The 20,533-nt window shown below is 69.3% G+C and overlaps 3 protein-coding genes across 5 annotated transcripts; all 3 read left to right on the forward strand.

Annotated features, from left to right (window-relative positions):
* Positions 1-17: 17 nt before the first annotated feature.
* AJM1 (apical junction component 1 homolog) lies at positions 18-7,792 on the forward strand. 3 transcript variants are annotated; one of them, XM_033415259.2, is made up of 3 exons: positions 18-334; positions 2,853-3,010; positions 3,086-7,792. In XM_033415259.2, the coding sequence occupies exon 3, from the start codon at positions 3,138-3,140 to the stop codon at positions 6,066-6,068; it is 2,931 nt and encodes a 976-aa protein (XP_033271150.1). In that variant the 5' UTR covers positions 18-334; positions 2,853-3,010; positions 3,086-3,137; the 3' UTR covers positions 6,069-7,792. The 3 variants fall into 3 exon arrangements, with proteins under 3 accessions (XP_033271150.1, XP_033271151.1, XP_049566632.1); XM_033415260.2 differs by having other exon boundaries at positions 2,927-3,010; XM_049710675.1 differs by lacking the exons at positions 18-334; positions 2,853-3,010 and adding an exon at positions 1,198-1,314.
* Positions 7,793-8,179: 387 nt separating this feature from the next.
* On the forward strand, positions 8,180-9,918 carry PHPT1 (phosphohistidine phosphatase 1). The gene is made up of 3 exons (XM_004284969.4): positions 8,180-8,604; positions 8,976-9,100; positions 9,651-9,918. Exons 1-3 carry the CDS (start codon positions 8,445-8,447, stop codon positions 9,741-9,743), a joined length of 378 nt encoding a protein of 125 aa, XP_004285017.1. The 5' UTR covers positions 8,180-8,444; the 3' UTR covers positions 9,744-9,918.
* Positions 9,919-11,511: 1,593 nt separating this feature from the next.
* On the forward strand, positions 11,512-20,112 carry MAMDC4 (MAM domain containing 4). Its single transcript, XM_049711878.1, has 23 exons — positions 11,512-11,557; positions 12,224-12,331; positions 12,405-12,578; positions 12,658-12,783; positions 12,975-13,105; positions 13,189-13,273; positions 13,423-13,548; positions 13,721-13,858; positions 13,948-14,036; positions 14,122-14,295; positions 14,555-14,639; positions 14,725-15,132; positions 15,293-15,424; positions 15,975-16,091; positions 16,258-16,392; positions 16,531-16,667; positions 16,738-16,957; positions 17,058-17,195; positions 17,304-17,422; positions 17,508-17,598; positions 17,752-17,898; positions 18,078-18,656; positions 19,178-20,112. The coding sequence occupies exons 1-23, from the start codon at positions 11,512-11,514 to the stop codon at positions 19,417-19,419; spliced, it is 3,747 nt and encodes a 1,248-aa protein (XP_049567835.1). The 3' UTR covers positions 19,420-20,112.
* Positions 20,113-20,533: the final 421 nt, after the last annotated feature.

A 20,533-nucleotide genomic window follows, 5' to 3' on the forward strand; every position in this document is an offset into this window, starting at 1 on the left:
CTACCCTTGGGGGTAGGAAGCCTCCAGCAGGTCCAGCCCTCCGTGTGCCATGCCCTATCCAGGTGGGACCAGCACGGCCACCATCCTGTGTGCCCGGTCCAGCCCTCTGAGGGCAGCTGTGTGTCCCTGCTCCCACCTGACACCCAACCCTAACCCCACAGGCCGCTCCCCGCCAGCTGTCAGCAGGGCCCTGCCCCGCCCCCAACCCCACAGGTGCCCAGAGGACTGCTCCCTCCGAGGGTGTGCAGGCGGGAGCGGGGCCTGGTGGCCGGGCCTCCCCCTCCCCAGTTCCTGTGCCTAGAGAGCTTCGCACCCACGAGGCCGTGGGCCATCGGTCACTGGGCAGGTGTTGGGGGCTGGACCCCAGATACCTTAGGGGCTCCCTTTAGCCCAGAGTTTGTGAGGTCGACTGTCCCTGTAGTACCTGCTAACGTGGGGACCATACTGACCGTACTGCCCTGGGCCCCTCATCTGACGGACCCACAGTGTGGCAGGTCCCGGCCTTCGGAGCCAAGGGCATCGGTGACCTGCCCCTCTGCCAGGTGACCTGCCCCTCTGCCAAGCTAGAATATTTCCTGCTCAGCATCGTGTGTGGGAGGGGCCTGGAGGGAGGCTGTCACCATGCAGTTCATGGGTGTGCAGAGCTGCCCAGAGCAGCAGCAGCAGCCTCTGGACATTGGAGGTGGGGAGCGCAAGAGCGTGCGCTTGCATGGGGAAGCTGGACATCCTGGGGACAGGAGGCTGCAGGCACTCAGGTGGTGCCCATCTGGACCCAGGTACCTGGGGAGGACTTGGCACCTCCAGCACTGCAGCGCAGAGGCCAGCAGGGCGGGGAGCCGCCCATCTGCTCCTGCCCGGGCTGAACCGAGGCTTGAATTCCGGGAGCTGTCTGCTGTGCGAGCCAGGGCTTGGGCTTTCTCCAGACTTCAGCTCCAAGGCCTGCCAGGCCACCAGCTGCCCTTGGGCAGGTGTCCTGGAGATGGGGGCTGGCAGGACCGGCCAGGTGCTCCCTGGACCCGGGTCCCCTCGGTAGACCCCAGGCCTGCCCTTGAGGCTGCAGAGAGCCCGTCACCTCGCGCCCAGCCACAGCCCCAACCTGGAGCCAGCGGGGCACACGCGTCCCAGGCCCACGGCGCGGCCCCTTTAAGTGCAGTCCTGCCAGTCGCCATTGGGGGCAGCACTGAGCGGCCCGGCAGCCTCGCGCCGCTGCCTGGAAGCTTCTGCTGGTGCCGGGGACGCGGCGGCAGCGCGGGGGACGGCAGAGCTCGCCGGGCCTGCGCAGCCCACCGGGCAAGGTGGGGGAGCACCGCCCAGGTAAGGGGTCGAGGCCGCTGCCCCGCGGGTCTTTCGCAGGTGCGGCACCTGCAAGGATGGGGGTGCCGCCCCTGGAGGACGCCGGCCCCCACCCGGGCGCTCGGGGCAGGGGCCGGGCTGCTTGGCGGGGAGGCCACCCGCCGGGCTCATTAGGCCTAGGACCCCGGCGAGGGCGGACTGTCCCATCCCCACGGGCAGGGGTGTCGCCCGGTCTAGCTCCTCATCACAGCAGCACCAAGGCCTGGCTGTCACCTCCCTGGGGCGGAGCCTCACACCCCGTCATCCAGCCCCCAATTCCGGCCTAGCTTTAAGATGGAAGGGAGTGGGAGGGGGTGGTCCTGCAAACCAGGGGCAGTTGGGGTGCGCCTGAGGCCGAGCTGGGGGCAGGCACTGGGCCTGGGTGGCCTTGACCCAGGAGGGCAGCCCTGCCGGCAGGAAGCCCCTGGCACACCCGGGACACAGAGGGTCAACCAGACCAGAGGTCCTACCAGGTGAGGACCCAGCTCACCCTGGAGCACGCTCCCCCAGCCTGTGTGAGGAAGTGGGGACCTGTACCGCTGTCTGAGCTCCTCCCAGCCTGTCCAGGCTCTGGGTACCCAGTGAAGCCGGTGGCTCAGGTCTGAACGTGAGCCTGGTACGGAGGGCTGGACCCCAGCTCAGCCTGCATGCGGGGGCACGGAACCTCAGGTTTCCATGGCGCCTTCCCGAGCGGCTGTGGGGAGGGCCTGCCTGAGAACCGGGGGCGGCGGGGGCTTCACCCACCCGCCGCCCTGCTTCCCCGGCTGGCAGCCTCCTGGCCTGGTGCTTTGCTCAGGGGCCCAGGGGCAGCCTTGAGCTCCTGGTCACAAGCCCCCACGTGGTCCTGCAACCAGGGCCCGGTTGCCGGCTGCAGTGTACTCACTGCAAAGGTGGGGGGTCGCTCTCCCGGGCTTTTCGCGACAGCCCCAAAGATCTCAGTGGGTTTCGCCACCCCAAGATGAGGGAGAGTCAAAGGATGTTTCTGCCAAGGAAAGGGAGCTTTAGGGTCCACTGTGACCTTTGGAAGCATTACTCTGGCCTGGGCCACACGGAGAGTTGAGGGTGGGGCCGGCAAGTCCACGAGCCGAGATGCCTGGCCCCGGTGGGGCCGCTTCAGGACCTGGGGCCTGACACAGCGCTGGGGGAGGACTGCCTGTCCAGCCTAGCCAGCAGGTGGGGCGGGACGATCAGGTGACTGAGTGGAGCTGCTGAAGGCCGGGGCCGGGACCTCACACTGCAGCAGTGGAGGGCTCGCTCTGCACTGGGTCTTAAGGAGGGGGCTTCAGCCACCTGCTCTGTGAAGAAGTCTGTGAAGGCCCCAAAGGAGTACCCAGGTGCTCCAGCAGTGGGCACCACGGTGGTGGTCCTGGGATCACACCCCCACTCTTCCTACCCCGCTGCTGGCCTGTCCCAGGAAAGGGGGTCTACCCAAGCCTGCCCAGTGGTCACTAGTGGGCGCAGAAGTTCGGGAACCACTGCAATGACATCCCTGTTCTGGCTGACCCGCCTCATCCCAACAGAAAGTGGCACAGAAAGGATGGTCTGGATGAGGGGGCGGGACCTGAGTGGCCGGACAGCTGGCTTCCTCCTGCAGGTGCTTCTGACGCCAGCATGGAGCAAGTCCCTGCGGCCTCGGCCAAGGCCCGTGGCCAGGGCTGCCCCGCCCACTGTGCCCCAGGTAAGCCGGGCCAGCGCTGGGGGTTAGCGGGGCCTGGGCTACAGAGGGGCCGCCCTGACCCGCGTCTCCCCTCAGGGCGAAAGCCCCAAAAGGCCGAGTGAGCTGCAGCCTGGAGGCCTCTTTTAAGATGACCCGCACGGACCCGCCGGACCTGCTGGTGTCGACCGTGTACCAGGACATCAAGGTGGCGGCCCCGGGGCCCGTGTCGAGGCCCCCGCCATGTGAGCGCCCAATGGCCCGGCCTGCTGCGCCCGCGCCTTTCAACAAGCGCCACTGCCGCAGTTTCGATTTCCTGGAGGCACTGGACCGGGAGGCCATGGAGGCCCGTCCGGAGCCGCCGCCTCCGGAGCCCGCCGCGCCCTGCGCCCGATCCCGCGACGGCGAGCCACGGCGCCGCGCCCGCTCCAAGAGCGCACCCCGTGCGGCCCCGGGCCTGGCGCCCGCACCCGCCTCACCGCCTGTGCCGCCGCGTCGAGGCCGGGAGGCCCAGCGGGCGGCGCCGGCCGACGCATCGCCCCGCCGGGAGCCCGCGTACCCCGCGCTGCGCGCGCTCGCCAACGAGCTGCACCCCATCAAGCTACAGCCTCAGCGGGGCGGCCCGGGCCGCATGGCGCCCCTGTGCGCCGCCGCCAACCGCTGTGCGCCGGCCGAGCCACCCGCGGGGCCGGCCCCCCACGTCCGCTGCCGCCTGGACGTCAAGCCCGACGACGCGGTGCTGCAGCATGCCGCCCGGAGCTCGAGGCCCTGCGGGCCCACCGAGACCGCGCCCTGGCCCCGCGCCGCCCCGCAGCTCCACGGCCTCACGGTGCCCGGGCCTCGCCACGTGGGGCTTTCGCTCACCCCCACCCCCAGTGACTCATACTGCGCCGACCCCCGGGCGCTGTACTGCGATGGGCCCCTTCTCGGGCCCCGAGACTACGCGGAGCGCCGGAGTCTGACCTTCAGCACCCCGCCGGGCCCCACCCAATTCTTCTACACCGAGGAACCCGAGGGCCACCCCGGTGGCTTCATGGCCAGCCCTGGACCGCCCTTCGACAGCTACTACCCCAGGCCCTTTCTGTCCGAAGAGCCACCCGGGCCCAGTCCAAGACACGGGAGCATCTACTATGCGGGGGAAGTTCGCACCTTCCCCGTCCAAGAACCACCCTCCCGTTCCTACTACGGGGAGGCCCCCCGAGCCTACGGCCCGCCCTGCGGCCCCCGCTACGCCCCCGAAGAGCCCCGGGCTCACCCCGCCGCCCGCCCCTTTTACACTGAGGACTTCGGGCGGTACCGCAATCGAGACGCCCTGACGCGGACTTACCCACACCCGCGCAGCAGCCCGGCCTGGGGCGACTGGGGCCCGAGGCCTTACCGCACCCTGCAGGTGGCGCCTCCTCCCCCGGACCCCGGCCCGTTGCTCGCCTCGTGGCACGGCGGCACCGGCACCAGCCCACCCCGGCTAGCGACCGACAGCCGCCACTACTCGCGCTCCTGGGACAACATCCTGGCCCCCGCGCCGCGCCGCGAAGACCCACTGGGCCGCGGCCGCAGCTACGAGAACCTGCTGGGGCGCGAGGCACGGGAGCCGCGGGGCACATCCCCCGAAGGCCGGCGCCCGCCCGTCATAGTGAACCTGTCCACCTCGCCCAGACGCTACGCGGCGCTGTCGCTGTCCGAGACGTCGCTGTCGGAGAAGGGCCGTATGGGCGAGGGCCTGGCCCGAAACTGGTACGTCACGCCGGAGATCACCATCACCGACAACGACCTGCGCGCGGCTGAGCGCCCGAGCGCCAGGAGCTGGGAGCTGCTGGGGAGTCGCCCGCGGCCGCCTCCGCCCGCCGTCCCCGATGGCCCCGCCCCTGGCCGCCAGCGCAGCCTCGAACAGCTGGACGAGCTCATCACCGACCTGGTCATCGACTCGCGGCCCCCAGCCGGCCAAGCGCCCGAGCCCGCGTCCGACGGCCTGGGCCGCCAGCTGCGGCGCCTGCAAGACTCGCGACCCTCGGGCGCCGGGGTCCCGACGCGGGCACCGCGCTCGCCACCCCTGTCTGCCGGCAGCGCTGAGGAGCCCGCGGGCCCGGGTCAGGCGGCCGACGCGTCCCCGGAGCCCAGCGCCGACGAGGACGACCTGATGACGTGCTCCAATGCGCGCTGCGGGCGCACCGAGACCATGTTCAACGCCTGCCTCTACTTCAAGTCCTGCCACAGCTGCTACACCTACTACTGCTCGCGCCTCTGCCGCCGCGAGGACTGGGACGCGCACAAGGCGCGCTGCGTGTACGGCCGCGTGGGCAGCGTGTGCCGCCACGTGTTGCAATTCTGCCGCGACAGCGGCCCAGTGCACCGCGCCTTCTCGCGCATCGCGCGCGTCGGCTTCTTGTCGCGCGGCCGCGGCGTTCTCTTCCTGGGCTTCCCGAGTCCCGGCTCCGCAGACAACTTCCTGCGCTTCGGCCTCGAGGGGCTGCTGCTGTCGCCCACCTACCTTTCGCTGCGCGAGCTGGCCATGCACGCGGCGCCACTGGGCAGCTATGCTCGGGAGCTGGCGGCCGCCGGCCGCCTCTACGAGCCGGCGGAGTGCTTCCTGCTCAGCGTGTCCGTGGCCGTGGGCCCCGGCGCTGTGCCACCCGGCGCCCCTGCCCGGCCAGCTCCCGCGCCGCGCAGCCCCGGACCCACGGTGCGCAAGTTCGCCAAAGTGGCGCTGGCGGCCGGCAGCCCAGCACGGCCGCCCCCGGCGCGGGGCCGCGAACCCGACATGGAGACGTTGATCCTGACGCCGCCGCCCGGCACTGCGGGCCTGGACCAGGACGGCGAGGCGGGCCGGCGAGCACGCGAGGTGGCCTTCATCCACATCCAGCGAGAGCTGCGGCTCCGCGGCGTCTTCCTACGCCACGAGTTCCCGCGCGTCTACGAGCAGCTCTGCGAGTTCGTCGAAGCCAACCGGCGCTTCACACCCACCACCATCTACCCCACGGACCGGCGCACAGGCCGTCCCTTCATGTGCATGATCATGGCCGCCTCCGAGCCACGCGCGCTAGACTGGGTGGCCAGTGCCAACCTGTTGGATGACATTATGTGAGCCGCGAGGGCGCGCCCGGGGCCCGCCCAGTCCACCCAGGGCCCACCCTGAACCCCGTCCAGTCCACCCGAGCCCCGCCCAGTCCACTCAGGCCCCGCCCCGAGTTCACAGTCCCCGCCCAGCTCGCCAAAAGCTCCGCCCCATTGCGTTCTCCACAGGCTCCGCCTTTCCCTCCGCCTTCCTGCGAACCCCCTTCCCCCCCAACCCCCAGACCAGTCCCGCCCGGCTCCCTCTCCCCCAGCTCGCCTTCGGGCCTCCCCAAGGGCCGGTCCTCGGCCGCTTGGTGCTCCCCGCTGGGAGGCGGGGTGGGTCTGAGGACCAGCCCGCCCTGCCTTTACGCGGAGGGGTCACTGCTGCAGATCCCACCGCGCATAATCGGTTCGTCCGACCCCTGTCCGTCTGCAGGGCCTCCCTGGAACCTCTCCAACCCCGGCTCGCCCTGGTCCAGGAGCCCGAGTCGACCAAAGCCTAGTCCCGTCCCTTTAAACACACTCCCCACCCGCCTCCTGTGGTCTGGGATGCGTCCTGCTCAGAGGCCTTTCCCCTCTAGAGGACACCCTGATTGGCCTCGGTGTGTCCGCATCCCAAGCACGTCCTGGCCTGATGGGCAGGGCCGGCGGGGACCTGCGCGTGGTGTCTCCGCTGGCCCCCATCCCTGCTGTGCCGGACCATGGCAAACTGACGGCGCTGCCCGCCCTGCTGCAGGGGTTGGGCAAGCAGCAGTGAAGGGGTACTCGGGGGTCCTCAGCCAAGGTGCAAGACACCCAGCCAGAGGGAAGGGAGTCCTGGGTGGGGGAAGCAGAGCGGACGTATGGGTAGGGGCGCTGGCCAGACCTGAGACCTGGCTGGGCGTGAGTCGGGCTGCCTGCCCTCACCCGACAGGATGGCCCTAGGCGTGTGCCAGGGCAGACCCGGGGTGCAAACGGCAGCGCAGGCCCTAACCACACAGGGAGCCAGGAAGCAGGTATACAGGGAGGCAGGAAGCAGGTGCACAGAATGGATTTGCGGGAGGGGCCGAGGAGGCCGTCCAGCAGGGACCCTATTCCTAGGCACAGGGAGGACCAAAGAAGAGGGGCGTTCCCAGTTTGGAGCAGGGCGGGGAAAGCGTGGATGGGAGCAGGTTCGCCAGGGCGGTGGTCCACCGGAGGGGTGGGAGCGTGATTAAACAAACGCCCCCGAGCGCTCGCTCTAGCCGTGCCCTGTGGTGCGGCCAGGGGGCCCGGCTCCGGCCCTCGGGAGCGCACGCTCGAGTGTCCGTCCTTCCCCGCCCTACCCCGGGGTGCCCGCTGGCCCTGGCCCGGGCTCCAAGGATGGCGAGTAACCTGGAGAGGGGGCAAGGCCGGGAGCCCGGAAGGGCCCTCCTGTAGCCCCCAGTCCCCCATTGGGGCCAGGTGGGGCATCGACTGAATTAAATTGTGGACCTCCCCCCGCCAAACCCCGCCTCTGTTCCCGGCCCTCGCCCCTGACCGTGCACCCGCGCCCATCTCCCTCCCCTAAATGCCTGTGCGCCCACCTCGGCTCCGCGCATTTGCACCGGCCACGCGCCCCGCTTGCCCCACCCGCCTTCGCGGCCTCCCAAACTGGCCGCCGCGCCCCCCGGCCTGGGTGCCTCCGCCTTCTGCCCCGCGCCTGAGGGCCGGCCCTCCAGGAAGGACCCTGGGCCGGGATTATTTCCAGAGGGCGAGCGCTTTCGAACCAAGGAAAATAAAACTCGAATGTAGCCATTGCTGCCTCATTCTTTGTGCGGGGGAGTGGGTGGCACGCGGGACGGAGACTTTCGGAGGCGTGGGGGGGGCCTTCGGAAACCTGGGAGGGACACCATGGAGCAACGCGGAGTGGGAAGCAGGAGAGAGAGGCCCTCGGCCTCGGTGGGGGACTGGGGAGGGAGGCCCTCGGGCACGGGGTGGGGGGAACCCGGAGGGAAGCCAAGGGACAGCGGGAGCGGACAGCGGGATCGGTGTAGGGGAAGGGAGGCCTTCGGTCACGTGGGGGAGGGCGCCAGGGCCGGCGCGCGTCCCTTGGGTCTCATGGGCCTCCTAACCCCCACCAAAGGGGCCTGTCACACCGCCCTCCTCCCCGCAAGCTCCCTGGAAAGGAACTTTTACGGGGGCTGGATTGAGTCACCACCTACGCCCGGTCCCAAGTTCCTCTTTAAGTGGAGCCGGCGTGGTGTCTGGGCTGCAAGGAGCTGGATCGCGATTGGCCAGTCTGTGCCGCGGGTTGGCCGCGTGGTTGGCTGAGGCACTGGGCTCGGGCAGCATGACCCCGCAGGATTGGCCATGGGCTCCCAGGCCCCGCCTCCCGCACTGTCGGCGCAGCCCCGGGTCGCGTGGGGGAAGGGCCGGGGGCCGCAGGGGGTGAGTGCGCTCCGGGAACATGACGGCGGCGGACCTCCCCCAGATCCCCGACGTGGACATCGACTCCGACGGCGTCTTCAAGTATGTGCTGATTCGAGTCCACGCGGTGCCGCCCTCCGGGGCCCCGGCGGGGGAGAGCAAAGAGATCGTTCGCGGCTACAAGTGGGCCGAGTACCACGGTGAGGGCGGGGCGGAGGGCCAGGGGGCGGGGTCTCCGGCGTCTGTGGGCGGGACTAGCCACGGCTGTGGGCGGGGCCGAGGGGCGTAGTGGGAGGTGATCCTGTACCCGGTTTCATCCCTGGCTGGCCCAGAGAAGCCTGGAGTACCCAGAGTCTGGAGTACCCAGATGGTCCTGGAGACGAGGGGCTGCCATGGCCCGACTCCTCCCTCCTAGTCCCAGCGCCCCTGCCCGGGTGCACCCCCTCCTCCATTTCATCCCTTCCCAGAGGGTCTCCTCTCCTGGGGAGGGAGCTGCTCAGAGCGGGGCTTCAGACCCCTTCAGCCTTCAAGGGCAGCCAGGGCGCGTGCTGAGCCCCCCTTCCTATCCCAGCGGACATCTATGACAAGGTATCAGGCGAGATGCAGAAGAAAGGCTATGACTGCGTGTGCCTGGGGGGCGGGCGCATCTCCCACCAGAGCCAGGACAAGAAGATCCATGTGTACGGCTACTCCATGGTGAGCCCACAGCCTCGGGCCTGGGTGGGCCGAGGGCCCCAGTCCTGGCTTGGGGAGACCTGGGCCTCCAAGCTGCCTGACCTGGGGTGCTCAGTTTTCCGGCCCTTCTCGGTGGCAGAACCCCCCATCCAGGGCCTGTAGGCTCCCCATTTCTCACGTGGCATGACACAGGAAGCACACAGGGTGGGAGGGAGCCGCCCCCTGCCCCTCTGCTCTGACGGTCTGCGTGCTGTTCCTGGTCCAAAAGGCCTGACTGGCCGTCATCCTTTAGTGCTTTGAGGCCATCAGTGCTGGGGTGAAACTAAGAGGCCTCTGTCCCTCCCTTCACCAAGCTACCAGCAGATACACGGGGGCACCTAGAGGGGTCTGGGCCTCCAGCTAAAGGAACCTCCCTCAAGATCTGCTCACCCTGGTGGCCACGTTTCCACAGGAGAGCGCCCTGGTGTGGTCGGAGGGGATGACAACCCCCTCCCGAGCTGGCCCCTGGTGTCCCTGCTGACCGGGCGCCCAGAGCCAGGACAGGGCTGTGAGAGCTGCCTTCTCCCTTCAGGGTTACGGTCGCGCCCAGCACTCCATCTCCACTGAGAAGATCAAAGCCAGGTACCCTGACTACGAGGTCACCTGGGCCGACGACGGCTACTGAGGCCCACCTGAGACCAGCCACCTCCAGTGGCCCACTTGGAACTCTGTTCTCAAGGCCACCTCCCAAGAGGCTGGGCTGCACCCCCTGGCGCTTTGCCACCCTGGCCAGGCCTCAGTGCCCGGGGTTACCTCTCTGGGGAGAATTAAAAGCATCGTCACCTCCGCTGGTCCCTGAATGCTGTGTGTCTTGGCTTCTCTGTTCCTAGGTCACCTCTCTGTACCCCTGACTAGAGTGGGGGCAGCGGGTCACTCCTGGCTGCCCCTCACCCCGCTCCACCCCTGGGGGCCCCGGGAGTGGCAGTGCACACTCAGCCCTTTGGGGCCTGATAAGGGGGCCCCTGGGCTGCTGCCCCCGTTTATGGCCTGATTGCTTCTCCACGCACCTGCTATCCCCAAGGACATCTGGGAGGAGGCCTGACGAGCCCTTACGCAAGGAGCTAGGGCTGAGTCCCTCGCCTGCCGAGGTGGGGACCCATCCCAGTGTGCGGGGAGGGCAGGTGCCAGCAACCACCCTCCTGGCCAGCTGCCAACTGAGGTCATGAGTCAGGCAGTCTACAACCCCTCGACTCCAAGGTCAGGTCCCACGGCCCTGCGCCGCAGCCACAGGCTCTGCTCCAAGTAAACAGGCAGGGCTTCAGACTTGGAGCTGGGAGCCCCTCTCCCAAGACCCTTCTCTTGGCGCAGGGCTGTGGGGAGCGGAGGTGCCCCTTGCCGAGGCTGTGACCCTGCCGTGCCAGCCTCCTGTGAGCCTCCAGGGCCCTCACGGGAGCCTGTCCAGGCAGGCACCATTGTGACCGCGATTGAAAACGAGGCAAGACTTCCCCGGTGGTCCAGTGGTTAAGAATCCGTCTTGCAATGCAGGGAAGGCGGGTTCGACCCCTGGTCGGGGAGCTAAGATCCCACGTGCCGCAGGGCAGCTAAGCCCACGCACCGCAACTACTGAGCCCGTGCGCCATAACAAAAGATCCCACGTGCAGCAACTAAGACCTGACGCAGCCAATAAATAAATAGATTTTAAAACAAAGATGAGGAAACTGAGGCTCAGGTGAGACAAGCTCCCCAGGCCGCACGGTAGTAAACTGCGGGTGGAGCCTGGCTCCAAATCCTCCAGGGGGGTCGGTGCCACAAGCCCCAGAGTCTCTAGGTTCCTCTGGACCCTGTGCCTGGCAGCGTCCAGCCCACACCGTTCAGGACACTTGTTGACGAATAGTCTGTCCATCGTTTGTAAGAGCAAGCAAAGAGGAACCCACAGGCTGAGCTATGGAGGCCAACGTCCCGGGTTGCTAGGGCTGCCCCAACCCGTGCAGGGAACTCAGGGGCTGGGTGTGGGGTTTGCACAAGCTGGTTTCCTACTGGCGACCCGGGCCAGGCTGAGCTGAATTCCCAGCAGGTGTGGGGTCAGAGACCCCAGGAGAAGCGGCCGAGGCCGGTGTCACTCAGTGCTGTCTCCAGTGGGGCCTCCACCCGGCAGGGCTGGGCAGCAGTGGGCATGATGGTCGGAGCCTGACCTTTGGCCTGAAGGAGCCAGGCAGGTGGGAGCCCCCCTAGGCCAGGGGCCCCTCTCCTGGATGCTTTTACAGCCGGGTGCCTGTCCTTGTCAGCGCAGGGCGGGGCCCGGCGAGGGGCCGCAGGTACAGATGGGGCTGAGCCCCACTCTCCGATTAGAGCAGAGTCAGCCGGTGGGGCCTCGGGCTGATGACCAGGAAAAGTGCCCACCAGGCTGGCCGGTGCACACACTGCCCCTTGGTCTCCCTTCCTCTGGCCTGACCATGTCTCTGCCCGGCCACCTCCTGCCCGTCTTGGTCCTGCTCCTGGGTGAGTCGTCGGGTCTGGCTCCCGAAGCAGGAGTGTCCGGGGGCTCGGGTGCTGGGCCTACAGAGAAGGAGGGGTTCAGGCCCTGGGCGGCCTGCAGTGGGGGACGCAGGCGAGCCCTTGGGGTCCTGGGGATGGCCCCGCCGGGGAAGGGAGCTGCTCTCCCTGGCCTCCATCTCCACCTGGGCTCCAAGGTGAGAGGGCCCTGAAGGCAGATGGTAGTCAGCCACTCTTGACCTGGACAGAGCTCTGGGGGGCCTGGGCCACCCGTTGATGCAGCCCCTTGAGGGGGCCCCCTGCTGGCAGCCCCTCTGGTTTCTTGCTGGGCTCCTGTTCTCTTCCCCAGGGAGTGTCCCACATCAGGGGTCCTTGGTCCCTCGCTCGCCCATGCACCCCCCATCCTGGCACGCAGGCAGCCTCCCCAGGTTCAGTCATTCTCTGCTTGGCCTTGACAGGGACCCCCCAGGTGGCAGTTCTCTGGGTTCCAGGCCCCCAGACACAGACCCAGCCCCCTCCCTGCATGACTTCCTGGCCTGGACCCCAAAGCAGTGTGACCTATGTCCCGGGACGCCCGAGTCTGAGCAGTTTCTGGGCCATGGAACAGTCCCAGGCAAACTGGGATGTGGTGTCTTCCTACCCCAGGCCACCTGGCTGTCTCTCTGCTGGCAGCAAGGTCCCCGGGCTGGGCCTGGGGCCCCAGCCGCTGCAGACCCCCCCGCGAGGCCGTGTGCAACTTTGTGTGTGACTGCAGGGGCTGCCCCGACGAGGCCCAGTGCGGTGAGCGGGGGCCGGGCGGGGAGCGGGCAGGGCCGGCGCCTGCAGGCACCCCACCTGACCACCTGCCCTGCAGGTTACCACGGGGCCTCACCCACCCTGGGCGCCCCCTTCGCCTGCGACTTCGAGCAGGACTCCTGTGGCTGGCGGGACATAAGCACCTCGGGCTACAGCTGGCTCCGAGACCGGGCAGGGGCCGCGCCAGAGGGTCCAGGGCCGCGCTCGGACCACACTCTGGGCACTGACCTCGGTGAGGCCTGGGCGGGTCTCCACACCAGCCCTCCCCTCTGTGCTTCCCGCCCGGTCTCCTGACCTCTCGGCCCGGCCAGGCTGGTACGCGGCTGCTGGCACACACCGTGGGAGAGAGGCGGCCACCGCAGCCCTGCGCTCCCCAACCCTGCGTGAGGCAGCCCCCTCCTGTGAGCTGAGCCTCTGGTACCACGTGGCCTCTGGAGGTGTGGGCCCAGGACCGTGCGCCCCGCATGCGGGTCCCGAGGGGAGGGACCGGGAAAGGAAGGGGAGCTGCCGCAGAGACGGGAGGGCGCCCCCAGGACGGGACGGGCAGGGGTCCTGGGGCAGGGCGCAGCAGCCACCGGGCGGGGGGAGGGGTCCCGGGGCCTGAGATGCCTGGGACGCCCCACTGCAGGTGTGGCCGAGCTGCGGCTGGAGCTGACCCACGGTGTGGAGACACTGACCCTGTGGCGGAGCTCGGGGCCCTGGGTCCCAGGCTGGCAGGAGCTGGTGGTGCCCACCGGCCGCATCCGGGGTGACTTCAGGGTGAGACGGGGACGGTCGCATGGTGGGGGCAGCGAGGAGGGTCTGAGCTCTGCCTGAGATCCCAGGGACCTCGCTCTCTTCAGGTGACCTTCTCTGCCACCCGAAACGCCACCCGCAGGGGTGCTGTGGCCTTGGACGACGTGGCCTTCTGGAGCTGTGGGTTGCCCAGTAAGGTCCCCAGGCCGTGAACACACACCTGGGTGGGGGAGGGGGTAGCAGGAGCCCGTGGTCCCCTCATCCGGCCTTGAGCCTCTCCCCAAGCTGCCCTGACCTGGAGCCTTGGGGTGGGGTGATGGGCTAACCCTCCCCCACCCTAGCCCCGCAGGCGCACTGCCCCCTTGGGCATCACCATTGCCAGAACAAGGCCTGCGTGGAGCCCCACCAGCTGTGCGACGGGGAGGACAACTGCGGCGATGGTTCAGATGAGGACACGCCCACCTGCAGTGAGCCGGGGCTGCCGGGGCCACGGGCGGGGGTTGTCCCTTGGCACGGTCCTTCTGGGGGTGAGGCAGCTCCTGCCCACCTGGAGCTGGGGTCATCAGCGCAGGCCCGGGGAGGCGGGGGGCCCAGGGAGGAGGCCCCGCGTGGTAGCCGGAGCCCTGCTTCCCGCCCTAGACCACCACACGGCCACCGATTTTGAGAGGGGCCTGGGCCTGTGGAACCACTCAGAGGGCTGGGCCTGGAACCACAGCGCGGGCGGCCCGCAGCACCCCGCCTGGCCGCACCGTGACCACAGCCGGAACAGCGCGCAGGGTGAGGCCCCCGGGGACCCCGGCCGCCACCCGGGCCACGCTCGGCCACAGCACCCTGGCCAGCCCGGCTCACGCCTGCTGTCTCCCCAGGCTCCTTCCTGGTGTCCGTGGCAGAGCCCAGCGCCACAGCCATCCTCTCCAGCCCCGAGTTCCAGGCCTCGGCCCCGCAGAAGTGCTCGGTGAGGCGGGTGGAGGACACAGGGTGGCCACCCTGATCGCCTGGGCCCTGGAGAGCCTCCCCTGACATGCTCACTCCCCTTCCAGCTCACCTTCTATCACTACCTGCACGGGTCCGAGGCCGGCTGCCTCCAGGTGTTCCTGCAGACGCGGAGCGCTGGCGCCCCCCAGGCCGCTGTCCTGCTGCGCAGGCGCCACGGGGAACTGGGGGCCGCCTGGGTCCGAGACCGCGTTGACATCCAGAGCAAGCACCCCTTTCGGGTGAGGCTGGCGAGGGCAGCACCATGCAGGGACGTGGGGAGGTCCAGGGGCCCCTCAGGGAGTCCGGTCTGGGCCCCTCCGCTGTCTCAGCAGGAAGGCAAGCCAGAGGGGAGGAGGGGCTGCCCGCCGAGGCCCCTCCTGCAGGGCTGGGGTGGTGACGGGAGGGAGCGTCCAGCGATAGACAGGTAGGAGGTGTGGGTCGTGGGGAGAGGGCTCGAGGCAGCAGACCCAGGGATGACAGAGCCGCCTCCGCCCTCAGATCCTCCTGGCCGGGCAGACGGGCCCGGGGGGCGTCGTGGGCCTGGATGACCTCATCCTGTCTGACCACTGCAAACCAGTCCCAGGTGAGCCTGCTGGACACCCCCCCGCCCCCTGTGAGGAGAAGCACAGCCCCCACCCACCTGCCTGATCCCTGCTCTGCCCCCACAGAGGTGGCTGGCCCACCTCCTGGACTCTGGGCTCCAGGTCCCCGGTCCCAGCTGTCCAGCCTGCAGCCCTGGAATTTCTGCAAGCCTGGACATCTCTTGTGTGGGGACCTGTGTGTCCCCCCAGAGCAGCTGTGTGACTTCCAGCAGCAGTGCCCTGGGGGCGAGGACGAGCAGGAATGCGGTAAGAGGCGGAGCTGGGTGTGGGGAGCCCTCACCTCCCTTCCCCCAGACCAGCCCCGCTCGCAGTGGTGGGCGGGACCGTTCACACCGGCTGCCATTGCAGGCACCACGGACTTCGAGTCCCCCTCGGCCGGGGGCTGGGAGGATGCCAGTGTGGGGCGGCTGCAGTGGGTGCGTCTCCCGGTCCAGGACAGCAGGAGCCCTGGCATGGACGCCAGCGGGGCCGCTGGTGAGGCCCGAGTGCCCCGCCCAGGGCAGCCTGCAGCCTGCCTTCCAACTGCACCCGCACAAGGGTCCCCGCTCTGCTTCTTTTCACCGGGGAGGGTCTCTGAATTGGGGGGTGTCCCCCATTCTCAGGAATCAGCTCTGAGAGGCCTGCTCTTCCCCAGGGCACTTCCTGTCCGTGCAGAGGGCCTGGGGGCAGCTGGCAGAGCAGGCCCGCGTCCTCACACCCACCCTGGGCCCCTCTGGCCCCCGCTGTGAACTCCACATGGCTTACTATTTTCAGAGTCACCCCCAAGGTACCGCTGTCCCTCCAGGCCCTCTGCCCAGCCCTGGGGCGGAGGTGGGGCGGGCCAGCCCACAGTGACCCCTTACCAGGCTTCCTGGAGCTGGTCGTGGTAGAAGGCAGCAGCCGTGAGCTGGTGTGGCAGGCCGTGGGCAGCAGCTCCGGGGGCTGGAAAGTGGACACAGTCCTTCTCGGGGCTCGCCACCGGCCCTTCCGGGTGAGGCGGGCAGCCTGGGGCGGGGGGCGAGGGGCACGCGGAGCCGGCCCTGACTTACCGTCCCGTCCCCCGCGCCCCCGTGAAGCTGGAGTTCGTTGGGCTGCTGGACCTGGATGGCCCTGGCCAGCAGGGCGCCGGGGTGGACGGCGTGACCCTGAAGGACTGCAGCGCTGCGGCGGTCACCGAGAAAGGTGACCACTGTGGCCCAGTCCCCACCCAGGGGCCTCCCACCCAGGCCTCCTCGAGGGACCCCGGGGAGTCCCCAGTCCGGGAGCAAGTCTCTCCCACCCTCTCGGGGCTCAGGAGGGGTGCGGGGGCTGCTGACCCCCCAGTGCCTTACCCCCAGAGATCTCCTGTAACTTTGAGCGGGGCACCTGCGGCTGGCACACTGGCCACCTCACCGATGCCCACTGGCACCGAGTCGAGAGCCGTGGCCCTGGGTACGACCACACCACAGGCCAAGGTGAGGCGGGGCGCCCCGACCTGGGGGCAGCTCTCAGACTCGGGGCGGCCTCCCATACCCACCCTGGGGGCCTCCCAGACCGGACTCCCAGGGGGCAGAGGGGAGCTCTGGGCTGAGTGTCCCCAGCCTGGCGTCTCTGCGGCTCAGCCCCACGGCCCGCCTGCAGGCCACTTCATGCTCCTAGACCCCACGGAACCCCCAGCCCAGGGCCCCGGTGCTCACCTGCTCACCTGGCCCCAGTCACCCGCGGCCGCTCAGGAGTGCCTCTCCTTCTGGTACCACCTCTATGGGCCCCAGATCGGTGAGACCCCGTGCTGGGCGGGGCCGCGGTGGAGGCCCACGGGGGGCTCGAGTTCTGTCTCTGGGCCCGTCGGGGCTCTAGGAGGGGTGAGAGGCAGGAGTCGGGGTCTTGTCCCCTCCAAACCCTGCCTCCCCCTAGGGACTCTGCGCCTGGCAATGAGGCGAGAAGGGGAGAGAGAAAGGCACCTGTGGTCGCGGTCTGGCACCCACGGCAACCGCTGGCATGAGGCCTGGGCCACCCTCCACCACCCGCATGACTCCAGCGCCAAGTACCAAGTGAGGCCCGGTGCCCGGCAGAGGTGGGCAGGGCAAGGCCCCAGACAGCTGACCCCCTGCTGTCCCCCAGCTGCTGTTCGAGGGCCTCCGGGACGGGTACCACGGCACCATGGCGCTGGACGACGTGACTGTGCGGCCCGGGCCCTGCTGGGCCCCCAAGCGCTGCTCCTTCGAGGACTCGGCCTGCGGCTTCTCCACGGGGGGCCGGGGCCTCTGGACACGCCAGACCAATGCCACGGGCCAGGCGGCCCTGGGCCCCCCTGCAGACCACACCACAGAGACGGCTCAGGGTGCCGGCAGGGGGTGGGGCAGAGGTGTGGGGTGGGGGTGGGGAGCTGGGGGGCAGGGGCGGGGTGGGGGGGCCAGCAGGCTGACGCTGGCACCCCCCAGGGCACTACATGGTGGTGGACATGAGCCCGCAGGCCCTGCCCCGTGGCCACGTGGCTTCCCTGATTTCAGAGGAGCACAGGCCCCTGGCCCAGGCCGCCTGCCTGACCTTCTGGTACCACCTGAGCCTCCGCAACCCAGGTGAGCGGCTGCCGGGAGCAGGGCCCGTGGGTCCCTCAGGCCCCTGCTGGAGGCCGCTCGGGAGCCACCCCGCTGCCACTGACGGGGCTGTGGCTGCTCGGGCGGCAGGCACGCTGAGGGTCCACGTGGAGGAGGCTGAGAGGAGGCAGGTGCTCAGCATCGGCACCGATGGAGGGTTTGCCTGGCGCCTGGGTAGCGTGGACTTGCAGGCCGAGCGAGCCTGGAGGGTGAGCGGGGTGGAGGGCCTTCCTCACCCCCAAGAGCCATCCAGTGCCGACCAGAAGCGAGCCCCCCCGCCCTGTGCCCGCCCAGGTGGTGGTTGAGGCCGTGGCCGCCGGCGTGGAGCGCTCCTACATCGCGCTGGACGACCTGCTCCTCCAGGACGGGCCCTGCCCTCGGCCAGGTGGGAGCCCGTGGCCTGGCCCTGGGACCTGCCTGGCTCCTGGTGGTACCGGCTCTGTGCCTCCCCCGAGACGCCTGGCCTGACCTCTACCCCCCGCAGCGGTGGTGCCCCGGGCACGGGGGCAGCACCGCTTATTGCCCAAGTCCCTTGCAGCTTCCTGTGACTTTGAGGCTGGTCTGTGTGGCTGGAACCATCTGCCCTGGCCTGGCCTGGGCGGGTACAGCTGGGACTGGAGCAGTGGAGCCACGCCCTCCCGCTACCCCCAGCCGCCTGTGGACCACACCCTGGGCACAGAGGCAGGTGGGTCTGAGTCGGGAAGGGACCCCAGCGCCATACACACCCCCGGCCACACACCTCACTCACCCCAGTCCGGGCCAACCGGCCAGCCCAGCCAGGCTCCCGCCAGGGTCAGAGGCCAAAGGTCAGGGGGGCCTGGCTCCATCCGGTCCACGGGGCACCGTGCCCTCTCTCGTTGCCAGGCCACTTTGCTCTCTTCGAAACGGGCGTGCTGGGCCCGGGGGGCCGAGCGGCCTGGCTGCGCAGCCAGCCACTGCCCGCCACCGAGGCCTCCTGCCTCCGCTTCTGGTACCACATGGGCTTTCCTGAGCATTTCTGTGAGTCGGGCCGGCAGCGAGCGTGGTGGGGGCACCGGGCACGGGGGCAGCCCCGCCTCCCGCCGGGTCGGGGGTCTGACACCCCTGGTCCCCTGCTCTCAGACAAGGGTGAGCTGAGGGTGCTCCTGAGCAGCGCCCGGGGTCAGCTGGCCGTGTGGGGCGCGGGCGGGCGCCTGCGGCACCAGTGGCTGGAAGGCCAGGTGGAAGTGGCCAGCGCCGAGGAGTTCCAGGTGAGGCCGGACCGCCCAGAGCCGGGGGACCTCAGGGGGCTCAGGAGCTCAGGAGGGGCCATCCTCCTCCTCGGGCCCACCCAGCCTCTTCTCCCTCCCGGTCAGATCGTGTTTGAAGCCACTCTGGGCGGCCAGCCAGCCCTGGGGCCCATTGCCCTGGATGACGTTGAGTACCTGGCCGGACAACGTTGCCAGCTGCCTACACCCAGCCAGGGTAAGCCCTGCCCCGGGTCTGGGCCTCCACCAGCTTCGGTGGTTCACACCCATGTGGCTGCCAGCGGCCTGCTCCTGGCCCAAGAGACCAGGAGAGCCACCGGGCCGGGCCCTGCACCGTCCCCTCGCTCGCCCGCTGTGCCCCACGCCGGGCTGGGCCGCCCCTGGCCCCTGTTCGCTCAGGACTGGGGCGCCCCTCCCCGGCCTCTGCACTCCGCGCCCCCACTTCCGGTCAGGCCAGAGGCCACAGCCAGCCTCTTGCTGCAGCACCTGCGGTTGCTGGTGTTCTGTGACAAAGGCGGGGTGGGGCCCTAGCCTGGGGCCTCGACTCCCCCAGCTCCGCAGCTGGCAGCCGCCTGCCCACCAGGGCCCGGCCTCAGCTGGGAGCCTTGTGTGGGCACGACCGGCGCCCCTCCTTTAGCGGGGGGCGCAGAAGTCCTCAGGGCTGTGGGGACGGCCGTGCCCGGGCGTGGGGCTGACAGGGAGGGCTCGGATCCCGGGTCACGCGCCCTGCGCCCACAGGAGACACAGCAGTGGCCACGTCGGTGCCAGCGGTGGTTGGTGGCACCCTCCTCCTCCTCATGCTGCTGGTGTTGCTTGGACTTGCGGGACGGCGCTGGCTGCAGAACAGGGGGGGCTGCCCCTTCTGGGGGGAGACGGACACCGCGGCCCCCAGCTTTGACAACATTCTCTTCAACGCGGTAGGAGCCCTGGGGGGGGTGGCGGGCAGGAGCCCCCGAGCCCTGCACTCGGCTGGACAGTGAACAGGACCCTCCCACACACGGGGCCACCACTGCCCGGTGGCCACAGATCTCCTCCTTCCTCCTAGGGCCATGTCACCCTGCCAGCATCGGTCACCAATGACCAGTAGATGACGCAGAGAAGACCCCGTGGCCCAGGGACCAACACCTTCCCCACCCCCCAGGACGCGTCGAGCCCCTGCATCCCTCACCCTCACAGGGGCCGCAGCTACATACCCCAGCAATAAGTGGCCCGACCCACAAGGGACCCCCCGCTGGCCAGCCAAGGTTGAGGCCAGCAGGAAGCGGGGGCTCCCCAGGCTCCCCAGACCCAACCCGACCTGCCCAAGAGGATGTGCCTGGGGGCCCCTCCCACGTGCCTCAGTGGCTCAGGAGACTGGAAACAGGCAGGCCCCGGAGACGGCGCCAGGGGCTAGAGGCACCAGGAGGGAGGCGCAGCGGGACCTGAGAAGCCCCTGCCCCAGGCCGAGCGAGCCTCCGGCCAGCCTAGTGGGACTCCGACCCAGGCCCATCAGGGGCCCCACCTCACCGGGCGATTCTGCATCTGATTTAAGACAGAGAGAAATCCCCAGAGCTGGCGGTGACAGACTTAGGAGCAGACACTTAACTGGGTCCAAGGTGGCATGGAGCTGGACTTGTAGGAGGAATGCCCTGATGTGTCCCCTGTCCCAAATAAAGGTCGCCGTGTCCACCCTCCCATGGTCAAGGTCCCCGCCCACACGCCACCCTCATCTAATAAAATGGAGCTGAGTCTTTCTGACCTAGGGACAGTCCCAGGCTCTGGTCTTCCACGAGGGAGATTCAGACACCACCCGCCAGGTCTGGAAGGCCCCCCGGGCATGGCTGTCCTAGGGGAGGGGGTGACGGCCACACCTGCATGGCCAGGTACCCTGGACTCCAGCCCAGGTGGCTCCACCTTGCCACCCCGGCCCACTGGGCTCTGCACGGCATGATGTGACCAGGGACTCAGTGCCGGGGAGGGCCAGGGTTTGGCGCCAAGAAGCTGATGGACGCCCACTAACCGTCCCAGCAGAGGTGACGAGCAACAGCCTGCAGAGCGACCCTCCTGGCCCTCAGACTCCCCCACAGTGCTGCATGCAAACAGCCCTTCGCCACA

This window comes from Orcinus orca, chromosome 6 (assembly GCF_937001465.1).
Source record: "Orcinus orca chromosome 6, mOrcOrc1.1, whole genome shotgun sequence".
NCBI lineage: Eukaryota > Metazoa > Chordata > Mammalia > Artiodactyla > Delphinidae > Orcinus > Orcinus orca.